Here is a 25,236-nt window from a genome sequence, read left to right on the forward strand (position 1 = left end):
AACACCTGTAAAACTCTTATATCAGAGCACACACGGTGTTGCTCTGTGAATGGTAGCTGTTCTTGTTAGCACTACAATTACTCCTTGTTTGGGAAAGCGAGCTAATGGGACTAGATGATGAAAATGAAGATAATTTTAGATGAGCGCATGAATTATGTTAGGCATTTTAGGAGCTTGACAGATGTTTTGTTCTCATGGTCAATGAAAGCCAAATAGAGAATAAATAATGGTTTAAAATACTATCAGCCTGTGAACTTTCTCTCCTTAGTTAGCCTATTTCCTCTGCCCAATGTGGGTTATAAACCAAACCCACTTACGACTCATAACAGCCCCATAGGGCTTCCAAGGCTGTAATCTTTACAGAAGCAGACGACCACATCTTTCCTCCATGGAGCCTCCGGTTCAAGTCCTAGCTTTACTGATTACCATCTGAATGAAGCGATACTCTTGGTACTCACAGACTTACGTAGAGTTATCTGTCCCTTCACCTCTACATTTGTTGGACCTATATTGCTGTGCTTTAGGACAGAAATTAAAAAGACTGTTAGGTTACGTGTTTGTTTTTGTCTGCTCAGTTTCATTTTTTGGTTGCATGTCACTTGTGTACTGTGTGTGGCAGAACTCCAGCCAGCTATGGTTTTCAGTTTCATTTTTTGGTTGCATGTCACTTTGGGGGTGCTCTGTGTGGCAGAACTCCAGCCAGCTATGGTTTTCAGTTGTCCTCACTCTTAACCATTCATCTGCCAAATCTGTGCAGCAGTACAAAACACAAACAGAAAGCAAACCAGCCTTCAGACAATGCAGAGCAGTTAAACTGGTTATGAGTTTTAATTGCTTTTAAGCTCATTTTAGTCTTATATATATTTCTTACTTAGTATTCATTACTTAGTTAAATTCAAATATAGCTTCATCTTACTTAACAATAGCTAACACCAACAGCTCTACTATAAGCATCTTTTGTCTTTTGAAATTTAATTTAGGCCCTATGGCATGAACCAGAGAACTGAAAAGTTTGAGGTTTGGACGTGAGGTAAGCCAGAAGTAGAGGGAAAAGGAAAGGAAAGCATCTGTGTCCGTAGACGGCAGAACACTAGATTTGAACGACTGTGTCATCGACATGATGTGGTGTCCCATTGCTTAGAGGATGGTCATCCAAGACATGGCTGATTTGAGCTAAGCTTCGTCCTTTACCTCCTAGGCCAACTGGAACTGGGCGGAAGGAGAGACTGAGTTCCAAATCCCTGGAAGAATGAGACACTCCTCTGACCAGTTGGGGAAAGCTTCCGCCACTGATGTGAGATCACTGGGTTCTCCGTCAGAACCGGGCCCTAAGGATGTGCGTCATAAAGGAAAGCGTGGGAAAAAGGCAAGTGTAGGAGCAGAAAGGATGGGCTGTGTTCTGTTCTGATGGAACCTGTCATTAACGTACATGCTTAAGGCAGCTTGCACAGAATCACAGTGACCACTGGAAAAAAAAAAAATTACAATCTGTTTTAGTAGTTTACGAGCTAGTCTATGTTTTGAGGGAAAGATTTTTTTTTTTCAACTGTTTGAGAGATCTTTATATTTACATTAATGAAACATATACTTTTTTGTTCATTTGTTTTGTGTTCTCCACCCTCTTATAATACAGCAAGAGCTTGGAACTAGGTATGACTTACCTCATATTTCTCTTATACGCTGCCATTTTTATTCAGTTTCTTGTTTTCTTCGTGGATAGAGATTTGGTATTTTTAAAATGTGTTTAGTAGTTTCTCTCCTCATTTCTTAGGTTGTGAGTGTATATAGGGAAAAGTTTAAATCCCTCATCTTAAGAAATTTACAGTGTAGTGAGGAGGACAGATTAGCAAAAAGATGTTCTCTACTTAATGTGGTCATTGGATAGACAGTTTAGCCAAGGCTCACAGGTAAATGTGGGGTGTGGGTGGTATAGGAAGCCGTACGGAGACTCCCACAGACTGTTGATGCTGAGTCTTGAAGGAAGAAGAGTAGTAGACTGAAGGAGATTCTAGACAGAAGTAGCAATATAAGCAAATGTATGAAAGAAGAAAACAACATTGTGTGACCATCGAATTGCACGCAGTTAGGTATTGTTCACTCTTGCATCCCTGGTCGTAAGTGATCATCTTCGGAAGTAATGAATACCACCTAAGTACTGTACATTGCAAAGTCTCTCTGGTGTACGTTGAACAGCTTTGTGAGGACATTGTAGGTCCAAAATGACTCCGAAAGTGTATTTTATTTTTAAAGATTATTTTAGAAAGTTAATGGACAAGAAAGCAAATTCAAAGACATAAAAGGGTATATAATAGGTAGAAAAGAATAAGCACGCATGATTGTTTAATACAAAGGGTTAGGAGTTAGCTGGCTCCTAAATTCTTAGAATGAATTTGGCTTTGAGATTTTGAATGTTGGCCCTAGCTCTTCTAGTAAGTGTTAGCAAAGTGCAACTATCTCTGTGTTCAGATGGCATGGCAGGTCTCTCTGTGTTTATGTGTTCTTACTTGCTTCAGGTTAGGCTCTTACTTGATTTCTATAAAAACCAGTTCATCGGATGTGTCCTTATTACCAACTGAGCCATTTAACAGGCATCTTTTCATCTTTCCCAGCACAGGTGCACACTAGTATCTAGGGATGGTGTTTGTGTGAAGGACTTCATAGTCTAGTCAATGGAAAAAAGTCAATTTAAGTGTGATATCATAAATTCTGTATTGGAGGTATGTTGACATTTAAATCTTACTTAACCGTGGGGAATTATATAAGACCAGAACAGTTTTCAGCTTCATGGCAGCTCTGATACTACGCTTTATGTTAAAAGTGTGCTGTCACTTGTTACTAGGTTGGCTGGAGGTATTTTCATTAATTGATCTTAATATTTGTTTGGCTTAATATTTTCTCCCCTTAGTACTTAACAGCTTCACATTTTGAAACATTTTTATTGTTCAGGTTAAAGATACTTCAAGTGAAGAAATGAATCTGAGTCACATTGTACCCTGTGAGCCAGCCTCAGAAGAAAAAGCAAAGGAGTTACCTGAGTGGAGTGAGAAGATGGCTCAAAACATTTTGTCAGGTGTTGTGTAATGTTAACTTTTTGCCCTATAATGTGCAACCTTTATAACCACTGTATTGGGACCCAGTAACGGTGTCATTTATAAAGGTGTACCGTATTTTTTCACAAATACCACGCCCGTGTAACTAGCGCGCCACACATAGAATGTGCATAGCATGCTTAGGAAAATAATCTGTGAGGGGATTGCACGACTAGCAAAAAACTTAAAACTCACATATTTTTTGCATAAAAATATGGACTCATTGCTAGGTGCCATCAAGGCAGTCTGACTCATAGCAACCCTACGGACCACAGGAAGAAACACCACCCGGTCCTGCGCCATCCTCACAGTCGTGCTGTGCTTGAGCTTATTGTTGCAGCCACTGTGTCAGTCAGTCTCATTAAGGGCCCTTCTCTTTCGCGGACCCTCTGCTTTACCAAACGTGAGGTCCTTCTCCATGGGCTGGTGTCTCCTGATAATGTGTCCAAAGTATGTGAGACAAAGTCTTGCCATGCTCGCTTCTGAGGAGCATTTGGATGTAATTCTTCCAAGACAGATTTGTTCGTTCTTTTGGCAGTCCATGGTATATTCAGTATTCTTCGCCAGTACCATATTTCAAAGGGTTCAATTATTCTTTGGTCTTCCTTATTCGTTGTCCAGCCTTCACACGCACATGAGGTGATTGAAAACACCATGGCTTGGGTCAGGCGCACCTTAGTCCTTAAAGTGACATCTTTGCTATTTAACACTTTAGAAACTTAGAAAGGTAATATTTTGTGTTTTGGTTCTAAATAAGCAGTTTAGAAATACTTAAACATACAAGCAACTGGTCTCAGAATATCACATATTGTCGTATAGGTATAGGCCTATTCTTTGTTTTACTCTTAGAAAATTGTAATGATAAGCTTCAGGAATCCTCAAACGCTCAGAACGTTATATTACTTTCCTTTCTCTTTTGGTATCTCCCCTTAAACCTCCCAGCCCCCCAGCACCACCGCCTCAGAAAAAAGAAAAGCTAACCGTCTGTCTGTAGAAGCAAAGAAGTACTCTGACCACACACAGTAGTGTGATTATGAGAAGAAATTCTGAAGATTATGACCAAGCATTTTGACAGATAAACTCAGCTATTTAATTCCTGTTAAATAGGGCTTCAGATTAATTCTAAAACCAGAATGCTCATTACTGACATATGTCTTTCTGTTTTAATTGGTTAACATTTCACTTTGCTTTTCAAGTGAGGTAGCTCTCAGATTTATACCTTCTAGTTTAAAAAAGGAAAACCAGGTGGTCTAGTGGTTAAGTGCTACAGCTGCTAACCAAAATGTTAGCAGTTCGAATCCACCAGGCGCTGCTTGGAAACTCTGTGGGGCAGTTCTGCTCTGCCCTGTAGGGTTGCTGAGTCAGAATTGACTCAACAGCAATGGGTTTGGTTTTTCGGTTTAGTTTAAAAAAAAATTTATCAATCACCACTCAATGAGTCGAATTCCTAACCCAGTAAGTGGGTCCTGACCTATCATTTAAAAGGCTGTCAATACAGGTTGCCATCTGCATACTAGAAACTCACTAAAATAGTGGAAGTGTCTAAAGCAGAGGGACTCTTCAACATAAAAAACCAGCAAGCTAAAATAAGTGGAAAAAATAGGAGCTAATCAAAGCATTTTTTTCCCTATGCCATCGAACTGTGCTGGAGATAAGAGAAAACTGTAAATCCAAATTTTCAAATGTAATTTCAATTGTTAAAATTGACCCTTAAAGGAGATTTTCAGAGAAGTTGCAAAGAAGAAATCTCTTCACTCTTAACAGCGTTCACTACCCTGCTCCCTAACTTTACAGGCTGTTAAGCTATTATTTTGGAGCCCTGGTGGCACAGTGATTAAGAGCTCGGCTGCTAACCAAAAGATCAGCAGTTCAAATCTACCAGCTGCTCCTTGGAAACCCTATGGGGCAGTTCAACTCTGTCCTGTAGGTAGGTCGCTGTGAGTCAGAACTGACTTGATGGCAGTGGGTGGGTAAGCTATTGTTTTTGTGTAACGTTGAGTCAATTCCGACTCATAGTGACCCTGTGTGACAGAGTAGAACTGCCCTATAGGATTTTCTTGGCTGTAATCTTTGTAGGAGCAGGTTGCCGGGTCTTTCTACTGTGGAGTGGCTAGTGAGTTCAAGCACCAGCCTTTCAGTTAGCAGCCAAGCACTTAACCTTGAGTCACCAGGGCTCCTTATTATTAAACCAAAAAAAAAAGCCCAAACCCGTTGCCATCAAGTCGATTCCAGCTCATAGTGATCCTTACTATTAACCTTACTATTAGGAGGTCAATATTCGGAAAGCTTGCCCATCATCCACACACACGTGTAGATAACTAAATTCACAGGGCATTTTCCCAAGTTTTTTGAGTTTAGGCTGGTAATAAGTTAGTTATGTTTACTCTTGCTGTATGATAAACCACCTCAAACTTAACCACGTAAAACAGCCACTTGTTTTTGCTTAAGAATTCTGGGTCAGGTGCTTGGAAGGGCCACTACAGGGATGGCTTGTCTCTGCTTCATTATGTCTGGACCTCAGCAGACACTGCAAAGACTGGCCTGGTGGCTCCACCAGCTGGGGGCTGGAGTCACCTGAAGATTCCTTCCCGTACAGGTATGGCATCTTAGATGTCAAAGTCTATTGTTGTTGTTGTTAGGAGCTGTCGAGTCAGTTCCGACTCACAGTGACCCTGTGTATAACAGAAGGAAACACTGCTCAGTCCTGCACTGTCCTCAAAGTCTAGGACTGCCAAATTAACCTGCTACACGTGGCCTCTCCATGCGGCTTGACTTCAGCACAGCATGACTGCATTCAGGTAGTCTGAAATCCCCGGGCATGAATGGTACAGCAGACAGGCAGAAGCTAGCAGCATTACCATTTCTGATACAGCGCCACTTGGTTACAAGCAAGTAACAAGGCAGCCCAGATTCTACAGGACACGACATAGCCCCCACCTCTAAGTGGGAAGGGGGAATGTCACTGCCACGCTAAAAGAAGAACATGGAACAGGAGATACTGTTTTTGGCTATTTTTGGAAATGCCACCTGCCACAAAGTCTTAGGCCTCCTAGCTACCACCCAGATTCCACACAGCGGTTCTGCTGGAGGAGGTTGTTGTTAGGTCCGGTCGAGTCAATTCTGACTCATAGGAACCTGCTGTGTCAGAACTGCCCTGGGGAGTTTTCTACGCTGTCATCTTTACAGGAGCAGATTGCCAGGTCTTTCTTTGGCGAAGTTGCTGTGTCAGTTCCAACCACCAAACTTTTGGTTAGCAGCTGAGTGCTTAACCACTGCACCACAAGGGCCCCTACTGGAAGAGATAGAACGTCCTTCAGGCCATCTAATCCTGCGGAGAGGTCTTAGAAATTTCAAAGGACTTAGCAGCGAACCCTATGAAAGTGAGCAGAAGTACGTTCTGCTGACACTGAGAGGCCTTTCTGCTACTTCAGACCTCAGTATTCCATGCCTGTAACTCTTCCTGTTTTCCTGTACCCTCAGGGCTAGAGCTCCAGTAATGTTGCTCACAGTCTGTAAAACCATTGAACTGCCTATGAGAGTACACATCTCTTTCTGTGCTTTTTAATAGGTAGAATGAAAGACAATTAGCTCACCAAGTTATTAAGGTACAAGTGAAATAGGAAGGGCTAGAATATACCCAGGATTTATCCCGTGGAAAGTTATCTGTGTGTCAAGAGACTAGTTCTGCTGATTCTAGCAGGTTCTGTACAAACACGAGTAACCAGAGATGTACTTTGAGCTGGTTCACCTTAGCGCATGACTGGTTCCTGTCCACTCTCAAAGGGTAAGATCAGTCAGAGCTGCCGCCTTAGGTTTTTACTAATCTGTTCTACAGGTGAAAGAAGTGATGTCACTATGCCTAAAATGTACCTGCGTTGAGTACTGGCTTAAGAGGTATAGACTTAGGCTTTGAGAAGGCAGCTGCCGTACACTGTAGATTAAGTAGGGTTTAGTAAGCTAGTTTAGGAGAAGGTAGAGAAACCCTGGTCCTCTCCGCTCCTCTTCAAAGTGTAAACCAACGAAGATGTCACTTTGCAGACTAAGGTGCACCTGACTCAAGCCATGGTATTTTCGACCGCCTCATATGCATGCAAAACCTGGACAGTTAATAAGACCGAAAAATTGATGCCTTTGAATTATGGTGTTGGCAGAAAAATACTGTATGTACCATGGATTGCCAGAAGAATGAAGAAATCTGTCTTGGAAGAAGTACGCTGACTTGACGGCACCTAACAACAGAGGAGCCCTGGTGATGCAGTGGTTAAGCGCTCTGCAGCTAACTGAAAGGTCAGCAGTTTGAACTCACTAGCCTTCTGTGGGAGTAAGATGTGGCAGTCTGCTTCCATAAAGCTAACCAAAAAAATAAAAATAATAGTAACCATCTAGTCAATCCTGACTCATAGTGACCGTACAGGACAGAGTGGATTGCCCTATAGGGTTCCCAAGGCTGTAATCTTTACAGAAGCAGACTGCCACATCGTTCTCCTCTGGAGCGGCTAGTGGATTCGAACTGTCAGCCTTTTGGTTAGCTGCTGAGTGTTTAACCACTAGACCATGAGGGCTCCATCTGTAAAGATTACAGCCTTGGAAATGCCATGGGGCAGTTCTACTCTGTCCTTTAGGATTGCTACGAGTTGGAATTGACTCCACAGCAACACATTTAGCGGATCCCTGGTGGCGCAATGGTTAAGTGTTTGGCTGCTAAATGAAAGGGTGGTGGTTGGAACCACCCAGCAACTCTGCAGGAGAGAGATCTGGTGATCTGCTCCTGTAAAGATGACGGCCTAGAAAACCCGGTGGGGCAGTTCTACTCTGTGTCCTGGGGTGATCTGCTCCTGGAAAGATGACAGCCTAGAAAACCCAGTGGGGCAGCTCTACTCTGTGTCCTGGGGTGATCTGCTCCTGGAAAGATGACAGCCTAGAAAACCCAGTGGGGCAGCTCTATTCTGTGTCCTGGGGTGATCTGCTCCTGTAAAGATGACGGCCTAGAAAACCCAGTGGGGCAGCTCTACTCTGTGTCCTGAGGTGATCTGCTCCTATAAAGGTGACGGCCTAGAAAACCCTGTGGGGCAGCTCTACTCTGTGTCCTGGGGTGATCTGCTCCTGGAAAGATGGCGGCCTAGAAAACCGGTGGGGCATCTCTACTCTGTGTCCTGGGGTGATCTGCTCCTGTAAAGATGACGACCTAGAAAACCCTGTGGGGCAGCTCTACTCTGTGTCCTGGGGTGATCTGCTCCTGGAAAGAAGACAGCCTAGAAAACCCGGTGGGGCAGCTCTACTCTGTGTCCTGGGGTGATCTGCTCCTGTAAAGATGACGGCCTAGAAAACCCAGTGGGGCAGGTCTACTCTGTGTCCTGAGGTGATCTGCTCCTGTAAAGATGACGGCCTAGAAAACCCAGTGGGGCAGCTCTACTCTGTGTCCTGGGGTGATCTGCTCCTGTAAAGATGACAGCCTAGAAAACCCAGTGGGGCAGGTCTACTCTGTGTCCTGGGGTGATCTGCTCCTGTAAAGATGACAGCCTAGAAAACCCAGTGGGGCAGGTCTGCTCTATCATGTGAGGTGCACTGGCCAGGAATTGAACCCGGGTCTCCAGCACGGAAGGCGAAAATTTTGCTACTGAATCACCAACACTGCCTGCTTAGAGACTTTTTTTTTTTTTTTTTTGAGATGGATATCCTCAACCTCTTTATTGTTGGTGGAAGCTCCTGGCTGGAGCCTGCTTGCCTGGGCCTGAGACCTGGTCCTCCCAGAGATGACTCTCTGTACAACAGTGGGGTGAGCTGGAGCTGTAGGTGCAGCAGGAAGAGACACACAAATTTTTCTAATCAGTTACTACTTGCCACTTTTTGTGGTTAACATTTTAAAGTAAATAGTCATGATTTTCACATGATCATTGTATGTTCGTTCATGGGCTAGAGTAATCATGTAAAAACCATGCCTCAACCTTGAGAAACCATACCTGAGAATTTTATATGCCCAGTTTTAAAAGTTCATTGTTTCAGGGCATAGCCCAAAAGAAAATACTTAGAATCGTCAGCTCTCCCCAGAGGTGGAGAACACATGCCTCCGTGGTGGTGCAGTGGTTGGAAGCTCGGCTCCTAGCCAACAGCCTGGCAGTTGGAATCCACCAGCCTCTCCTTGGAAGCCCTGTGGGTCGGTGTTACTCCATGCTACAGGGTTGCTATGAGTCGGGGTCGGCTCGGCACAACAGGTTTGGTTTTTTGGTTTGCACAGCATAGAGTGACGTTGAACTCTGTAACTGAGTGATGTATGATCTAAGTACTGAAACGTGAATTTAGTTAGGCAAAGTGTATATGCCAGGCTCCTAACAGTAGGTACAAACTTGCCTTGAAATTTTATGGCTTATTTGGGGTCTGAATGTTAAACTCCTCGTTTGTGTGTTTTTCCTTTCAGTGTTATTTATTAAAGAGGTTAAAGGTATAATTAGCCCTAATTTTGTGCAATTTAACATTTTCCTTTTAAAAGGTGCTTCCTGGGTGAGTTGGGGTTTAGTCAAAGGAGCTGAATTCACTGGCAAAGCAATCCAGAAGGGTGCTTCTAAACTTCGAGAACGGATTCAACCAGAAGAAAAACCAGTGGAAGTCAGTCCAGCTGTGACCAAGGGACTTCACATAGCAAAGCAGGCAACAGGAGGCGCGGTGAAAGTCAGTCAGTTCCTGGGTACGTGACTTAGAGGGCTGGACTTCCTTTCCGTTGAATTAAAGATGACCTCTTCATTCCAGGTCTAATCTCTGTGTCCTTCAGATGGTTTGCTTTACTTCTCTCCCCGGGGCCTACAGATGAGCACCATCTGTGTCCACACTGTCTCGGGGCTCCTTAGCAATGCAGAGTTTTAGATACTAGGCACCCCTACTGACTTACTCTGCATTTTTTATAAGACCGTTGGTGATTCTTATTTGCCATTAAGGTTTGAGAAGCATGGATTCAGGGATTGTTTTGATGTGTTGGAGAGTGTTTTAGTCATCTAGTGCTGCTGTAACAGAAATACCACGAGTGGATAGCTTCAACAATGAGAAATTTATTTGCCCACAGTCTAGTAAACTAGAAGTCCAAATTCAGGGTGTCAGCTCCAGGGGAAGGCTTTTTCTCTGTCGGCTCTGGAGGAAAGTCTTTCTTGTCAATCTTTGCCTGGACTAGAAGCTTCTGCATGCAGGAACCCCGGGTCTAAAGGATGCACTCTGCTCCCAGTTCTTCTCTGTTGATGGTGTGAGGCCCCCCCTCTCTGCTAGCTTCCCTTTCCTTTTTATCTCTTGAGAGATAAAAGGTGGTGCAGGCCACACCCCAGGGAAACTCACTTTACATTGGATCAGAGATATAACCTGCTAAGGGTGTTACAATCCCATCCTAATCCTCTTTAACATAAACTTACAATCACAAAATGGAGGACAACCACACAATACTGGAAATCATGGCCTAGCCAAATTGATACACACATTGTAGGGAGGACATAATTCAATCCTTGACACTGTGGAACAAAAGTTGTTTTCAGTGCATGACCATTCTTGAATCCATCTGAGGGATATGGTGCATTCTTTTAAGGAAAGTTGTTATTGGGTGCCGTGGAGATGATTCCAACTCATAGCAACCCCATGTGACAGAAGAACTGCCCATAGAGTTTTCTAGGCTGTAATCTTTATGGGAGCAGATCACCAGGTCTTTTCTCCCTCAGAGCTGCTGGTAGATTCAAAACACCAACCTTTCAGTTAGCAGCCAAGTGCTTAACCATTACACCCATAGTGCCACCAGGGCTCCTTTTAAGGACAGGAGCTCACTGCGTATTAGTTGAGTGTGGAAAGGGAGGGATGTGTTATGTGAGAAAAGCTGACTTGATGATTCTGGTGCCAGCCTTCCTGAGCGGTAGGCTTCTAACCCCTTGTCCTTTGAAAATCACAGCTCTAGAGTTTGGTATCTTAAAATGGCCAGATAGCTCCTTAATGGAGTACATTAAATTTAGTAAGATTGGTAGAGGGTTTTTTTTGGTACTTAATACTCTTGAATCAGATTTTTGTTTGTGTACATCTATAGACCTAAATAATTAATACTATTTCAGTAAGATGTTTACTGATATTGAGAAAGAATTTAGTGCTCTTAGCTGGGACACACTAAAGGGAGACTTACCAGGTTCGTATTGTAGCAATCAGGGGACACACTAAAGGGAACACTAAAGGGAGATTTACCAGGCTTGTATTGTAGCAATCAGGGGACACACTAAAGGGAGATTTACCAGGCTTGTATTGTAGCAGTCAGGAAAGAAAGGTGGAGGGTTTTCTTTTGGGCAAAACTGCCAAGAGGAACATGTGTGTCTAAGGGGCAGGTTGCCACCAGGCTCACAAGCACATCCTTTCACCAAGGGATGGCCTTCGCTTAAAAAATAGGCAGCCCTGTTTCTCATCCTCAGATAGAGAGAGCACCGTGTTTCCCAAAAAACACTTCCATCTGCTCGTGTAAGAATTTTGCTAAACAAAAAAAAATAAGGGTGGTAAAATCTAGGGAAGAATACACTTTTTTCCTGAGTGGCCTTTTTTTTTTATCATTTTACTAGTTGATGGAGTTTGCACTGTAGCAAGTTGCGTTGGAAAAGAACTCGCTCCACACGTCAAAAAGCATGGAAGCAGACTTGTCCCAGAATCTCTTAAAAAAGACAGAGATGGGAAGTCCCCTTTGGATGGAGCCATGGTTGTAGCAGCAAGCAGCGTTCAAGGTGACGCAAGGGCCGTGATTTAAACAAGGAAGGGCTCTTTGTTAGGGCTGCTTTTACTTATTTTCACATTTATTTGCAGGGTTTTCAACCGTCTGGCAGGGATTGGAGTGTGCGGCTAAATGCATTGTTAACAACGTTTCAGCAGAAACCGTGCAAACAGTCAGATACAAGTAAGTTGATTTGATCATTTTAATGACCACATCTGTTCTCTAGCATTTGTAAAAATCCACAGCAGGTAAAATGAATATGTAGTTACCTTTATTGAACCTCTGATAAAACAAATTTTATTTCACCATTTTTCTTAAAACAAGGAAAAGAAAAATATGTCATTTTTGGTAAAATAATAGAATACCGGTGCCTTTGCTTTATATTACTAGTTGGCATAAATAGTGTTCATCATTACTGCAAAGAATAGATTTCGTGAAAAAAAAAGTCTATATTTTTGTTGTTGGGTGCCGTTGAGTCGATTTCGGCTCATAGTGACCCCATGTGACAGAATAGAGATGCCCCATAGGGTTTCCTAGACTGTAATCTTTACAGGAGCAGATCTTCACGTCTGGGTTTGAACCACCTACCTTTTGGTTAGCAGTTGAGTGCTTAACTGTTGCGCCACCAGGTCTTAACCAAAGAGTACTCATACCTAACTAGATAGATATGTAAATATACAGATACCTAGATATGTATATAGAGTTGTGGGTGCCATGGAGTTGCTTCTGACTCACAGCAACCTATGTGACAGAATAGAAGTGCCCCATAGGGTTTCCTAGGCTGTAATCTTTACAGGAGCAGATCTCGAGGTCTTTCTCTTGCAGAGCCTCTGGGTGGATTTGAACCACCGACCTTTTGGTTAGCAGCCAGACGCTTAACCATTGCACCACCAGGGCTCCTTCAACTCTTGGTTATCCATGTTAATTATCCATTCATTGGCAACATGCTAGTTCATGGCGCATTTATGTATCAGACACTGTGTTTAGTGCTTTTTCATATGTACATACTATTACCTGCATTTTACAGAAGAGAAAACCAAAACTCAGTTAACTATCTTCCTAGAGATTACAGCTCTGCTAAGCCCTAGAGCTGGGGTGTGAGCCGCATCTCCTTCCTCAGAGCCTTGCTAGGTGTCAGTACGGTGCTGCCTCGGGTGCTTTCTGTAAGCCCAGGACTGCAGAGTTGTTTCCCAGCACTCCCCTAACAGGCTTTGGATTCCCTCCCTCCACAGAAAGATGCCCATGGCTTGGGACTGTGTCTGCTCGGGCTGGGGGCTCAGGCTGGGGGCTTGGGCTGGGGGCTTGCATGGCCTTGAACCAGAGCAGCGGGGCCCAGCACCATGGAATGTCAGTTTTACCACAAGAGTTGAAAAGGAAAATACAGAGTAGACCTGAAATTCTTTTGGTGGAAATGTAAAATCTAAGACTTCAGCTCACCTCTTGCTACGTGGTGGCCTCTGACTGCCTCATCCACCTTGTTGTGCCCCTAGGCTGCTTTGGTGGATCGATCATAGGTAGGAAAATAGTTTCTTCTTTTGCAGCAAGAACAGGAGAGAGGCAGAAGTACCTTTTTGGAAAAGGTGTACTGTTTTTAGATTATCCGTATCATTTGTTAGCACACATAACTGGGCAGTTGTATTAGAAAGTAGGAAATGCTCTGTTGGGTTTGTCCATTTCCTGCTTTCATGGAGGAATAATGCTTATCTAAATAAAATTAAGCGTAGAGTCTTATTAAAAGTTTGGGATTCACAAAACCAGTGTTTTTATTGGTGTGAATTTTGTACGGCATCTACTCCATGCCCATTAAAATGAATTTTGGTCCTTAGTGAGGAGAACTTAATATGAATAGGATGTTTTAACAGTGATTCTAAACTCATTTATTTGTATTATGGTATATTGCTATTTTTATCTTTTCCTCCAAAAATTTGTGGAGTGAAAATTACAGGTAGCAGATAACTAGTTAAGTGGTTTTGTATTTTTTACTGTAAGGATGCTTCTGTCTTGGCAGTATTTTAGTTTCTGCTGTTAGACACTTGGAAAGATGGGAGAGGCAGCAGGGAATAAGAAGTGGCTTTGTCCAGGTGATATTGTTGTCACCCGTGAAGGTATTCTGATACAGAAGTACAAGTTGTCTTCTAAGATAGAGGAATCTGCAGATACGAACAGTAGGAACTTAGTGACAGAGCTGAAGGAACAGAAGCACTAATTGTTCCTTCATTTACTTTGGTTCTCATTTTTTTACATAAGTATACATTTATTTACATCCTTATTTATTACACTATCAAAAAGTATTTTATAGGGTTATCATTTATGTTTTTCCACTTGTGGTGCCGTGAATTACTGACTATGGCCTGTCTAGCCATGCATGGTCTTGTGACTCCTACAAAATGATTGGGTGGGGCTATGCTAATAAGGTACTTGTGGCCCACCAGAGGGATTAGACAGCTTGCTAATAATGCAGATAAGGTGCATGGCACCCTTGTGGGGGTGGGGCCACACAAATAAGGTGTATGGAGCCCTAATGAGGGGATTGGTCAGTTTTGCCATCCCTCTAGACTTAAAATGAGCCATCCCAGAGGTGGAAAGGAGAGCCAGGAGTGGATCATATCCTAGTCCGGGGAAAGATTGATGAGAAGGACCTTCCTCCAGAGCAGACAGAGAAAGTGTTCCCCTGGAGCTGATGCCCTGAATTTGGACTTCTAGCCTAGACAGTGAGAAAATAAATGTTTGTTAAAGCCATTCATTTGTGGCATTTTTTATAGCAGCATTAGATGGCTAAGACAGTGGAAGTATGTATCTTTGACCTCTGCCTCACAGGAATCAGCCATTGGCTGATGCTGGTGGTGATTCTCCTCCCCCTGCAGTTAGAGGACCTCCGACACCACCACACCGCTTTACACTACTCTAATAATAAAAAAAAAATTTGTGTCTTTCCTTCTCCGTAATAAGTTATCGCTGTCTCATATAGTCATTTTAAAGTGGCTTAATTACATGCATTATGCCTGGGGAAGAAAAACAAACATGCTATATAAACTTCCTTATCTGATTCCTGGTGATATAAACCACTACAGAGGATTACCTTTTCGTTTAGGGACAATTACAGTCAGGTCTTTAGAGAAATATTCTCTGTGCCTTTGTGGTTTTGTGATTCAGAACTACCTTATAAACCATTATGAATGGCTTACCTCAGCATTTGCATAATTATACTGTTTTATTTATTTTTTTTAATTTTTAGGTAAATGTATAGGAGCTGTTCATTAAGACTCAGTTTATTTTTGTTAGCTACTTTATTTTCTCTCATTTTAGGTTTAGGGATGTGAAGACGTACAGGAATAATGAAAAGCAATAAGTAACTTTACACCTGGTGTATTTAATTACCGCGTAGTATCTATTAAATAATTCACCACACTTCTACGTAGCTTTTAGATTATACTATTAAGCTCCCTTTTTTCCACTTTAAATTGCTAAGGGAGGAGAATAACACAATTTGAGTAAATGGGATCCATTTCTGATTTCCCCTCAGTAATATTTTAATGGACCATTATAATCTGAACATTTATCTTTGGTCAGTTGATATTTGAAAAGTTAAGAGCTTTACAAAAACAATTTCACTTCATTGATTTTGACCTATAGTTAAATCTTCCTTTTGGCTCTTAATTTTGTTGTGTGTCGTTAGCCAGCCTTCCAGTTCATGCCATCTGTAGACTTGAAGGACACATCTTTTTCATATGTAGCTTTTTCCGGAAATTTTTGTGGCTAAGGCCTCTGACATGCTCACGGTAGCTGACCGCTCCTGTGCCAGTATTGTGGCTGAGGCCTCTGACATGCTCACGGTAGCTGACCGCTCCTGTGCCAGTATTGTGGCTGAGGCTCTGACATGCTCACGGTAGCTGACCGCTCCTGCTCCAGTACTGTGGCTGAGACTCTGACATGCTCACGGTAGCTGACCGCTCCTGCGCCAGTATTGTGGCTGAGACTCTGACATGCTCACGGTAGCTGACCGCTCCTGCTCCAGTACTGTGGCTGAGGCTCTGACATGCTCACGGTAGCTGACCGCTCCTGCTCCAGTACTGTGCCTGAGGCCTCTGACATGCTCACGGTAGCTGACCGCTCCTGCTCTAGTATTGTGGCTGAGACTCTGACATGCTCACGGTAGCTGACCGCTCCTGCGCCAGTATTGTGGCTGAGGCTCTGACATGCTCACGGTAGCTGACCGCTCCTGCTCCAGTACTGTGGCTGAGACTCTGACATGCTCACGGTAGCTGACCGCTCCTGCGCTGGTATTGTGGCTGAGACTCTGACATGCTCACGGTAGCTGACCGCTCCTGCTCCAGTACTGTGGCTGAGGCTCTGACATGCTCACGGTAGCTGACCGCTCCTGCTCCAGTACTGTGCCTGAGGCCTCTGACATGCTCACGGTAGCTGACCGCTCCTGCTCTAGTATTGTGGCTGAGACTCTGACATGCTCACGGTAGCTGACCGCTCCTGCGCCAGTATTGTGGCTGAGGCTCTGACATGCTCACGGTAGCTGACCGCTCCTGCTCCAGTACTGTGGCTGAGGCTCTGACATGCTCACGGTAGCTGACCGCTCCTGCTCCAGTACTGTGGCTGAGGCCTCTGACAAGCTCATGGTAGCTGACCGCTCCTGCTCCAGTACTGTGGCTGAGACTCTGACATGCTCACGGTAGCTGACCGCTCCTGCTCCAGTACTGTGGCTGAGACTCTGACATGCTCACGGTAGCTGACCGCTCCTGCGCCAGTATTGTGGCTGAGACTCTGACATGCTCACGGTAGCTGACCACTCCTGCTCCGGTATTGTGGCTGAGACTCTGACATGCTCACGGTAGCTGACCACTCCTGCTCCGGTATTGTGGCTGAGGCTCTGACATGCTCACGGTAGCTGACCGCTCCTGCTCCAGTACTGTGGCTGAGGCTCTGACATACTCACGGTAGCTGACCGCTCCTGCTCCAGTACTGTGGCTGAGGCTCTGACGTGCTCACGGTAGCTGACCGCTCCTGCTCCAGTACTGTGGCTGAGGCTCTGACGTGCTCACGGTAGCTGACCGCTCCTGCTCCAGTACTGTGGCTGAGGCTCTGACGTGCTCACGGTAGCTGACCGCTCCTGCACCAGTACTGTGGCTGAGGCTCTGACATACTCACGGTAGCTGACCGCTCCTGCTCCAGTACTGTGGCTGAGGCTCTGACGTGCTCACGGTAGCTGACCGCTCCTGCTCCAGTACTGTGGCTGAGGCTCTGACGTGCTCACGGTAGCTGACCGCTCCTGCGCCAGTACTGTGGCTGAGGCTCTGACATACTCACGGTAGCTGACCGCTCCTGCTCCAGTACTGTGGCTGAGGCTCTGACGTGCTCACGGTAGCTGACCGCTCCTGCTCCAGTACTGTGGCTGAGGCTCTGACGTGCTCACGGTAGCTGACCGCTCCTGCTCCAGTACTGTGGCTGAGGCTCTGACGTGCTCACGGTAGCTGACCGCTCCTGCTCCAGTACTGTGGCTGAGGCTCTGACATACTCACGGTAGCTGACCGCTCCTGCTCCAGTACTGTGGCTGAGGCTCTGACGTGCTCACGGTAGCTGACCGCTCCTGCTCCAGTACTGTGGCTGAGGCTCTGACGTGCTCACGGTAGCTGACCGCTCCTGCGCCAGTACTGTGGCTGAGGCTCTGACATACTCACGGTAGCTGACCGCTCCTGCTCCAGTACTGTGGCTGAGGCTCTGACGTGCTCACGGTAGCTGACCGCTCCTGCTCCAGTACTGTGGCTGAGGCTCTGACGTGCTCACGGTAGCTGACCGCTCCTGCGCCAGTACTGTGGCTGAGGCTCTGACGTGCTCACGGTAGCTGACCGCTCCTGCTCCAGTACTGTGGCTGAGGCTCTGACATGCTCACGGTAGCTGACCGCTCCTGCTCCAGTATTGTGGCTGAGGCTCTGACATGGTCACGGTAGCTGACCGCTCCTGCTCCAGTATTGTGGCTGAGACTCTGACATGCTCACGGTAGCTGACCGCTCCTGCTCCAGTACTGTGGCTGAGGCTCTGACATGCTCACGGTAGCTGACCGCTCCTGCTCCAGTACTGTGGCTGAGGCTCTGACGTGCTCACGGTAGCTGACCGCTCCTGCGCCAGTACTGTGGCTGAGGCTCTGACGTGCTCACGGTAGCTGACCGCTCCTGCTCCAGTACTGTGGCTGAGGCTCTGACATGCTCACGGTAGCTGACCGCTCCTGCGCCAGTACTGTGGCTGAGGCTCTGACGTGCTCACGGTAGCTGACCGCTCCTGCTCCAGTACTGTGGCTGAGGCTCTGACGTGCTCACGGTAGCTGACCGCTCCTGCTCCAGTACTGTGGCTGAGGCTCTGACGTGCTCACGGTAGCTGACCGCTCCTGCGCGAGTACTGTGGCTGAGGCTCTGACATACTCAGGGTAGCTGACCGCTCCTGCTCCAGTACTGTGGCTGAGGCTCTGACATGCTCACGGTAGCTGACCGCTCCTGCTCCAGTACTGTGGCTGAGGCTCTGACGTGCTCACGGTAGCTGACCGCTCCTGCTCCAGTACTGTGGCTGAGGCTCTGACGTGCTCACGGTAGCTGACCGCTCCTGCGCCAGTACTGTGGCTGAGGCTCTGACATACTCACGGTAGCTGACCGCTCCTGCTCCAGTACTGTGGCTGAGGCTCTGACGTGCTCACGGTAGCTGACCGCTCCTGCTCCAGTACTGTGGCTGAGGCTCTGACGTGCTCACGGTAGCTGACCGCTCCTGCGCCAGTACTGTGGCTGAGGCTCTGACATACTCAGGGTAGCTGACCGCTCCTGCTCCAGTACTGTGGCTGAGGCTCTGACATGCTCACGGTAGCTGACCGCGCCTGCTCCAGTACTGTGGCTGAGGCTCTGACATGCTCACGGTAGCTGACCGCTCCTCCTCCAGTACTGTGGCTGAGACTCTGACATGCTCACGGTAGCTGACCGCTCCTGCTCCAGTACTGTGGCTGAGGCTCTGACATGCTCACGGTAGCTGACCGCTCCTGCTCCAGTACTGTGGCTGAGGCTCTGACGTGCTCAGGGTAGCTGACCGCTCCTGCGCCAGTACTGTGGCTGAGGCTCTGACGTGCTCACGGTAGCTGACCGCTCCTGCTCCAGTACTGTGGCTGAGGCTCTGACGTGCTCACGGTAGCTGACCGCTCCTGCTCCAGTACTGTGGCTGAGGCTCTGACGTGCTCACGGTAGCTGACCGCTCCTGCTCCAGTACTGTGGCTGAGGCTCTGACGTGCTCACGGTAGCTGACCGCTCCTGCGCCAGTACTGTGGCTGAGGCTCTGACATACTCACGGTAGCTGACCGCTCCTGCTCCAGTACTGTGGCTGAGGCTCTGACGTGCTCACGGTAGCTGACCGCTCCTGCTCCAGTACTGTGGCTGAGGCTCTGACGTGCTCACGGTAGCTGACCGCTCCTGCGCCAGTACTGTGGCTGAGGCTCTGACATACTCAGGGTAGCTGACCGCTCCTGCTCCAGTACTGTGGCTGAGGCTCTGACATGCTCACGGTAGCTGACCGCGCCTGCTCCAGTACTGTGGCTGAGGCTCTGACATGCTCACGGTAGCTGACCGCTCCTGCTCCAGTACTGTGGCTGAGACTCTGACATGCTCACGGTAGCTGACCGCTCCTGCTCCAGTACTGTGGCTGAGGCTCTGACATGCTCACGGTAGCTGACCGCTCCTGCTCCAGTACTGTGGCTGAGGCTCTGACGTGCTCAGGGTAGCTGACCGCTCCTGCGCCAGTACTGTGGCTGAGGCTCTGACGTGCTCACGGTAGCTGACCGCTCCTGCTCCAGTACTGTGGCTGAGGCTCTGACATGCTCACGGTAGCTGACCGCTCCTGCGCCAGTACTGTGGCTGAGGCTCTGACGTGCTCACGGTAGCTGACCGCTCCTGCTCCAGTACTGTGGCTGAGGCTCTGACATGCTCACGGTAGCTGACCGCTCCTGCTCCAGTACTGTGGCTGAGGCTCTGACGTGCTCACGGTAGCTGACCGCTCCTGCTCCAGTACTGTGGCTGAGGCTCTGACATGCTCAGGGTAGCTGACCGCTCCTGCTCCAGTACTGTGGCTGAGGCTCTGACGTGCTCACGGTAGCTGACCGCTCCTGCTCCAGTACTGTGGCTGAGGCTCTGACGTGCTCACGGTAGCTGACCGCTCCTGCTCCAGTACTGTGGCTGAGGCTCTGACGTGCTCACGGTAGCTGACCGCTCCTGCTCCAGTACTGTGGCTGAGGCTCTGACGTGCTCACGGTAGCTGACCGCTCCTGCTCCAGTACTGTGGCTGAGGCTCTGACGTGCTCACGGTAGCTGACCGCTCCTGCTCCAGTACTGTGGCTGAGGCTCTGACGTGCTCACGGTAGCTGACCGCTCCTGCGCCAGTACTGTGGCTGAGGCTCTGACGTGCTCACGGTAGCTGACCGCTCCTGCTCCAGTACTGTGGCTGAGGCTCTGACGTGCTCACGGTAGCTGACCGCTCCTGCTCCAGTACTGTGGCTGAGGCTCTGACGTGCTCACGGTAGCTGACCGCTCCTGCTCCAGTACTGTGGCTGAGGCTCTGACGTGCTCACGGTAGCTGACCGCTCCTGCGCCAGTACTGTGGCTGAGGCTCTGACATGCTCACGGTAGCTGACCGCTCCTGCTCCAGTACTGTGGCTGAGGCTCTGACATGCTCACGGTAGCTGACGGCTCCTGCTCCAGTACTGTGGCTGAGGCTCTGACGTGCTCACGGTAGCTGACCGCTCCTGCTCCAGTACTGTGGCTGAGGCTCTGACGTGCTCACGGTAGCTGACCGCTCCTGCTCCAGTACTGTGGCTGAGGCTCTGACGTGCTCACGGTACCTGACCGCTCCTGCTCCAGTACTGTGGCTGAGGCTCTGACATACTCACGGTAGCTGACCGCTCCTGCTCCAGTACTGTGGCTGAGGCTCTGACGTGCTCACGGTAGCTGACCGCTCCTGCTCCAGTACTGTGGCTGAGGCTCTGACGTGCTCACGGTAGCTGACCGCTCCTGCGCCAGTACTGTGGCTGAGGCTCTGACATACTCACGGTAGCTGACCGCTCCTGCTCCAGTACTGTGGCTGAGGCTCTGACGTGCTCACGGTAGCTGACCGCTCCTGCTCCAGTACTGTGGCTGAGGCTCTGACGTGCTCACGGTAGCTGACCGCTCCTGCGCCAGTACTGTGGCTGAGGCTCTGACATACTCACGGTAGCTGACCGCTCCTGCGCCAGTACTGTGGCTGAGGCTCTGACATGCTCACGGTAGCTGACCGCGCCTGCTCCAGTACTGTGGCTGAGGCTCTGACATGCTCACGGTAGCTGACCGCTCCTGCTCCAGTACTGTGGCTGAGGCTCTGACATGCTCACGGTAGCTGACCGCTCCTGCTCCAGTACTGTGGCTGAGGCTCTGACGTGCTCACGGTAGCTGACCGCTCCTGCTCCAGTACTGTGGCTGAGGCTCTGACGTGCTCACGGTAGCTGACCCCTCCTGCTCCAGTACTGTGGCTGAGGCTCTGACGTGCTCACGGTAGCTGACCGCTCCTGCTCCAGTACTGTGGCTGAGGCTCTGACATACTCAGGGTAGCTGACCGCTCCTGCTCCAGTACTGTGGCTGAGGCTCTGACATGCTCACGGTAGCTGACCGCTCCTGCTCCAGTACTGTGGCTGAGGCTCTGACATGCTCACGGTAGCTGACCGCTCCTGCTCCAGTACTGTGGCTGAGGCTCTGACGTGCTCACGGTAGCTGACCGCTCCTGCTCCAGTACTGTGGCTGAGGCTCTGACGTGCTCACGGTAGCTGACCGCTCCTGCGCCAGTACTGTGGCTGAGGCTCTGACATACTCACGGTAGCTGACCGCTCCTGCTCCAGTACTGTGGCTGAGGCTCTGACGTGCTCACGGTAGCTGACCGCTCCTGCTCCAGTACTGTGGCTGAGGCTCTGACGTGCTCACGGTAGCTGACCGCTCCTGCGCCAGTACTGTGGCTGAGGCTCTGACATACTCACGGTAGCTGACCGCTCCTGCTCCAGTACTGTGGCTGAGGCTCTGACGTGCTCACGGTAGCTGACCGCTCCTGCTCCAGTACTGTGGCTGAGGCTCTGACATGCTCACGGTAGCTGACGGCTCCTGCTCCAGTACTGTGGCTGAGGCTCTGACGTGCTCACGGTAGCTGACCGCTCCTGCTCCAGTACTGTGGCTGAGGCTCTGACGTGCTCACGGTAGCTGACCGCTCCTGCTCCAGTACTGTGGCTGAGGCTCTGACGTGCTCACGGTAGCTGACCGCTCCTGCTCCAGTACTGTGGCTGAGGCTCTGATGTGCTCACGGTAGCTGACCGGTCCTGCTCCAGTACTGTGGCTGAGGCTCTGACGTGCTCACGGTAGCTGACCGCTCCTGCGCCAGTACTGTGGCTGAGGCTCTGACATACTCACGGTAGCTGACCGCTCCTGCTCCAGTACTGTGGCTGAGGCTCTGACATACTCACGGTAGCTGACGGCTCCTGCTCCAGTACTGTGGCTGAGGCTCTGACGTGCTCACGGTAGCTGACCGCTCCTGCTCCAGTACTGTGGCTGAGGCTCTGACGTGCTCACGGTAGCTGACCGCTCCTGCTCCAGTACTGTGGCTGAGGCTCTGACGTGCTCACGGTACCTGACCGCTCCTGCTCCAGTACTGTGGCTGAGGCTCTGACATACTCACGGTAGCTGACCGCTCCTGCTCCAGTACTGTGGCTGAGGCTCTGACGTGCTCACGGTAGCTGACCGCTCCTGCTCCAGTACTGTGGCTGAGGCTCTGACGTGCTCACGGTAGCTGACCGCTCCTGCGCCAGTACTGTGGCTGAGGCTCTGACATACTCACGGTAGCTGACCGCTCCTGCTCCAGTACTGTGGCTGAGGCTCTGACGTGCTCACGGTAGCTGACCGCTCCTGCTCCAGTACTGTGGCTGAGGCTCTGACGTGCTCACGGTAGCTGACCGCTCCTGCGCCAGTCCTGTGGCTGAGGCTCTGACATACTCAGGGTAGCTGACCGCTCCTGCTCCAGTACTGTGGCTGAGGCTCTGACATGCTCACGGTAGCTGACCGCGCCTGCTCCAGTACTGTGGCTGAGGCTCTGACATGCTCACGGTAGCTGACCGCTCCTGCTCCAGTACTGTGGCTGAGACTCTGACATGCTCACGGTAGCTGACCGCTCCTGCTCCAGTACTGTGGCTGAGGCTCTGACATGCTCACGGTAGCTGACCGCTCCTGCTCCAGTACTGTGGCTGAGGCTCTGACGTGCTCAGGGTAGCTGACCGCTCCTGCGCCAGTACTGTGGCTGAGGCTCTGACGTGCTCACGGTAGCTGACCGCTCCTGCTCCAGTACTGTGGCTGAGGCTCTGACATGCTCACGGTAGCTGACCGCTCCTGCGCCAGTACTGTGGCTGAGGCTCTGACGTGCTCACGGTAGCTGACCGCTCCTGCTCCAGTACTGTGGCTGAGGCTCTGACATGCTCACGGTAGCTGACCGCTCCTGCTCCAGTACTGTGGCTGAGGCTCTGACGTGCTCACGGTAGCTGACCGCTCCTGCTCCAGTACTGTGGCTGAGGCTCTGACATGCTCAGGGTAGCTGACCGCTCCTGCTCCAGTACTGTGGCTGAGGCTCTGACGTGCTCACGGTAGCTGACCGCTCCTGCTCCAGTACTGTGGCTGAGGCTCTGACGTGCTCACGGTAGCTGACCGCTCCTGCTCCAGTACTGTGGCTGAGGCTCTGACGTGCTCACGGTAGCTGACCGCTCCTGCTCCAGTACTGTGGCTGAGGCTCTGACGTGCTCACGGTAGCTGACCGCTCCTGCTCCAGTACTGTGGCTGAGGCTCTGACGTGCTCACGGTAGCTGACCGCTCCTGCTCCAGTACTGTGGCTGAGGCTCTGACGTGCTCACGGTAGCTGACCGCTCCTGCGCCAGTACTGTGGCTGAGGCTCTGACGTGCTCACGGTAGCTGACCGCTCCTGCTCCAGTACTGTGGCTGAGGCTCTGACGTGCTCACGGTAGCTGACCGCTCCTGCTCCAGTACTGTGGCTGAGGCTCTGACGTGCTCACGGTAGCTGACCGCTCCTGCTCCAGTACTGTGGCTGAGGCTCTGACATGCTCACGGTAGCTGACCGCTCCTGCGCCAGTACTGTGGCTGAGGCTCTGACATGCTCACGGTAGCTGACCGCTCCTGCTCCAGTACTGTGGCTGAGGCTCTGACATGCTCACGGTAGCTGACGGCTCCTGCTCCAGTACTGTGGCTGAGGCTCTGACGTGCTCACGGTAGCTGACCGCTCCTGCTCCAGTACTGTGGCTGAGGCTCTGACGTGCTCACGGTAGCTGACCGCTCCTGCTCCAGTACTGTGGCTGAGGCTCTGACGTGCTCACGGTAGCTGACCGCTCCTGCTCCAGTACTGTGGCTGAGGCTCTGACATACTCACGGTAGCTGACCGCTCCTGCTCCAGTACTGTGGCTGAGGCTCTGACGTGCTCACGGTAGCTGACCGCTCCTGCTCCAGTACTGTGGCTGAGGCTCTGACGTGCTCACGGTAGCTGACCGCTCCTGCGCCAGTACTGTGGCTGAGGCTCTGACATACTCACGGTAGCTGACCGCTCCTGCTCCAGTACTGTGGCTGAGGCTCTGACGTGCTCACGGTAGCTGACCGCTCCTGCTCCAGTACTGTGGCTGAGGCTCTGACGTGCTCACGGTAGCTGACCGCTCCTGCGCCAGTACTGTGGCTGAGGCTCTGACATACTCACGGTAGCTGACCGCTCCTGCTCCAGTACTGTGGCTGAGGCTCTGACGTGCTCACGGTAGCTGACCGCTCCTGCTCCAGTACTGTGGCTGAGGCTCTGACGTGCTCACGGTAGCTGACCGCTCCTGCGCCAGTACTGTGGCTGAGGCTCTGACATACTCACGGTAGCTGACCGCTCCTGCTCCAGTACTGTGGCTGAGGCTCTGACGTGCTCACGGTAGCTGACCGCTCCTGCTCCAGTACTGTGGCTGAGGCTCTGACGTGCTCACGGTAGCTGACCGCTCCTGCGCCAGTACTGTGGCTGAGGCTCTGACATACTCACGGTAGCTGACCGCTCCTGCGCCAGTACTGTGGCTGAGGCTCTGACATGCTCACGGTAGCTGACCGCGCCTGCTCCAGTACTGTGGCTGAGGCTCTGACATGCTCACGGTAGCTGACCGCTTCCTGCTCCAGTACTGTGGCTGAGGGCTCTGACATGCTCACGGTAGCTGACCGCTCCTGCTCAGTACTGTGGCTGAGGCTCTGACGTGCTCACGGTAGCTGACCCGTCTGCTCCAGTACTGTGGCTGAGGCTCTGACGTGCTCACGGTAGCTGACCCGCCTTCCTGGCCTCCCAGTACTGTGTGCTGAGGCTCTGACGAATACTATC

The 25,236-nt window shown here is 49.7% G+C and overlaps 1 protein-coding gene across 4 annotated transcripts in view; it reads left to right on the forward strand.

The window, feature by feature from the left end:
* SPART (spartin) overlaps positions 1-25,236 on the forward strand; it is a 69,562-nt gene that overhangs the window by 30,377 nt on the left and 13,949 nt on the right. For 2 of the 4 annotated variants that reach the window (XM_003409629.4, XM_010589355.3), the window contains exons 4-8: positions 1,199-1,366; positions 2,947-3,070; positions 9,577-9,771; positions 11,654-11,812; positions 11,892-11,982. In XM_003409629.4, the coding sequence (XP_003409677.1) occupies positions 1,199-1,366; positions 2,947-3,070; positions 9,577-9,771; positions 11,654-11,812; positions 11,892-11,982 (737 nt within the window). The remainder of the gene's footprint in view (positions 1-1,198; positions 1,367-2,946; positions 3,071-9,576; positions 9,772-11,653; positions 11,813-11,891; positions 11,983-25,236) is intronic. The other 2 variants (XM_023547221.2, XM_064269914.1) reach the window with 2 other exon arrangements.

This window comes from Loxodonta africana, chromosome 17 (assembly GCF_030014295.1).
Source record: "Loxodonta africana isolate mLoxAfr1 chromosome 17, mLoxAfr1.hap2, whole genome shotgun sequence".
NCBI classification, from domain to species: Eukaryota; Metazoa; Chordata; class Mammalia; order Proboscidea; family Elephantidae; genus Loxodonta; species Loxodonta africana.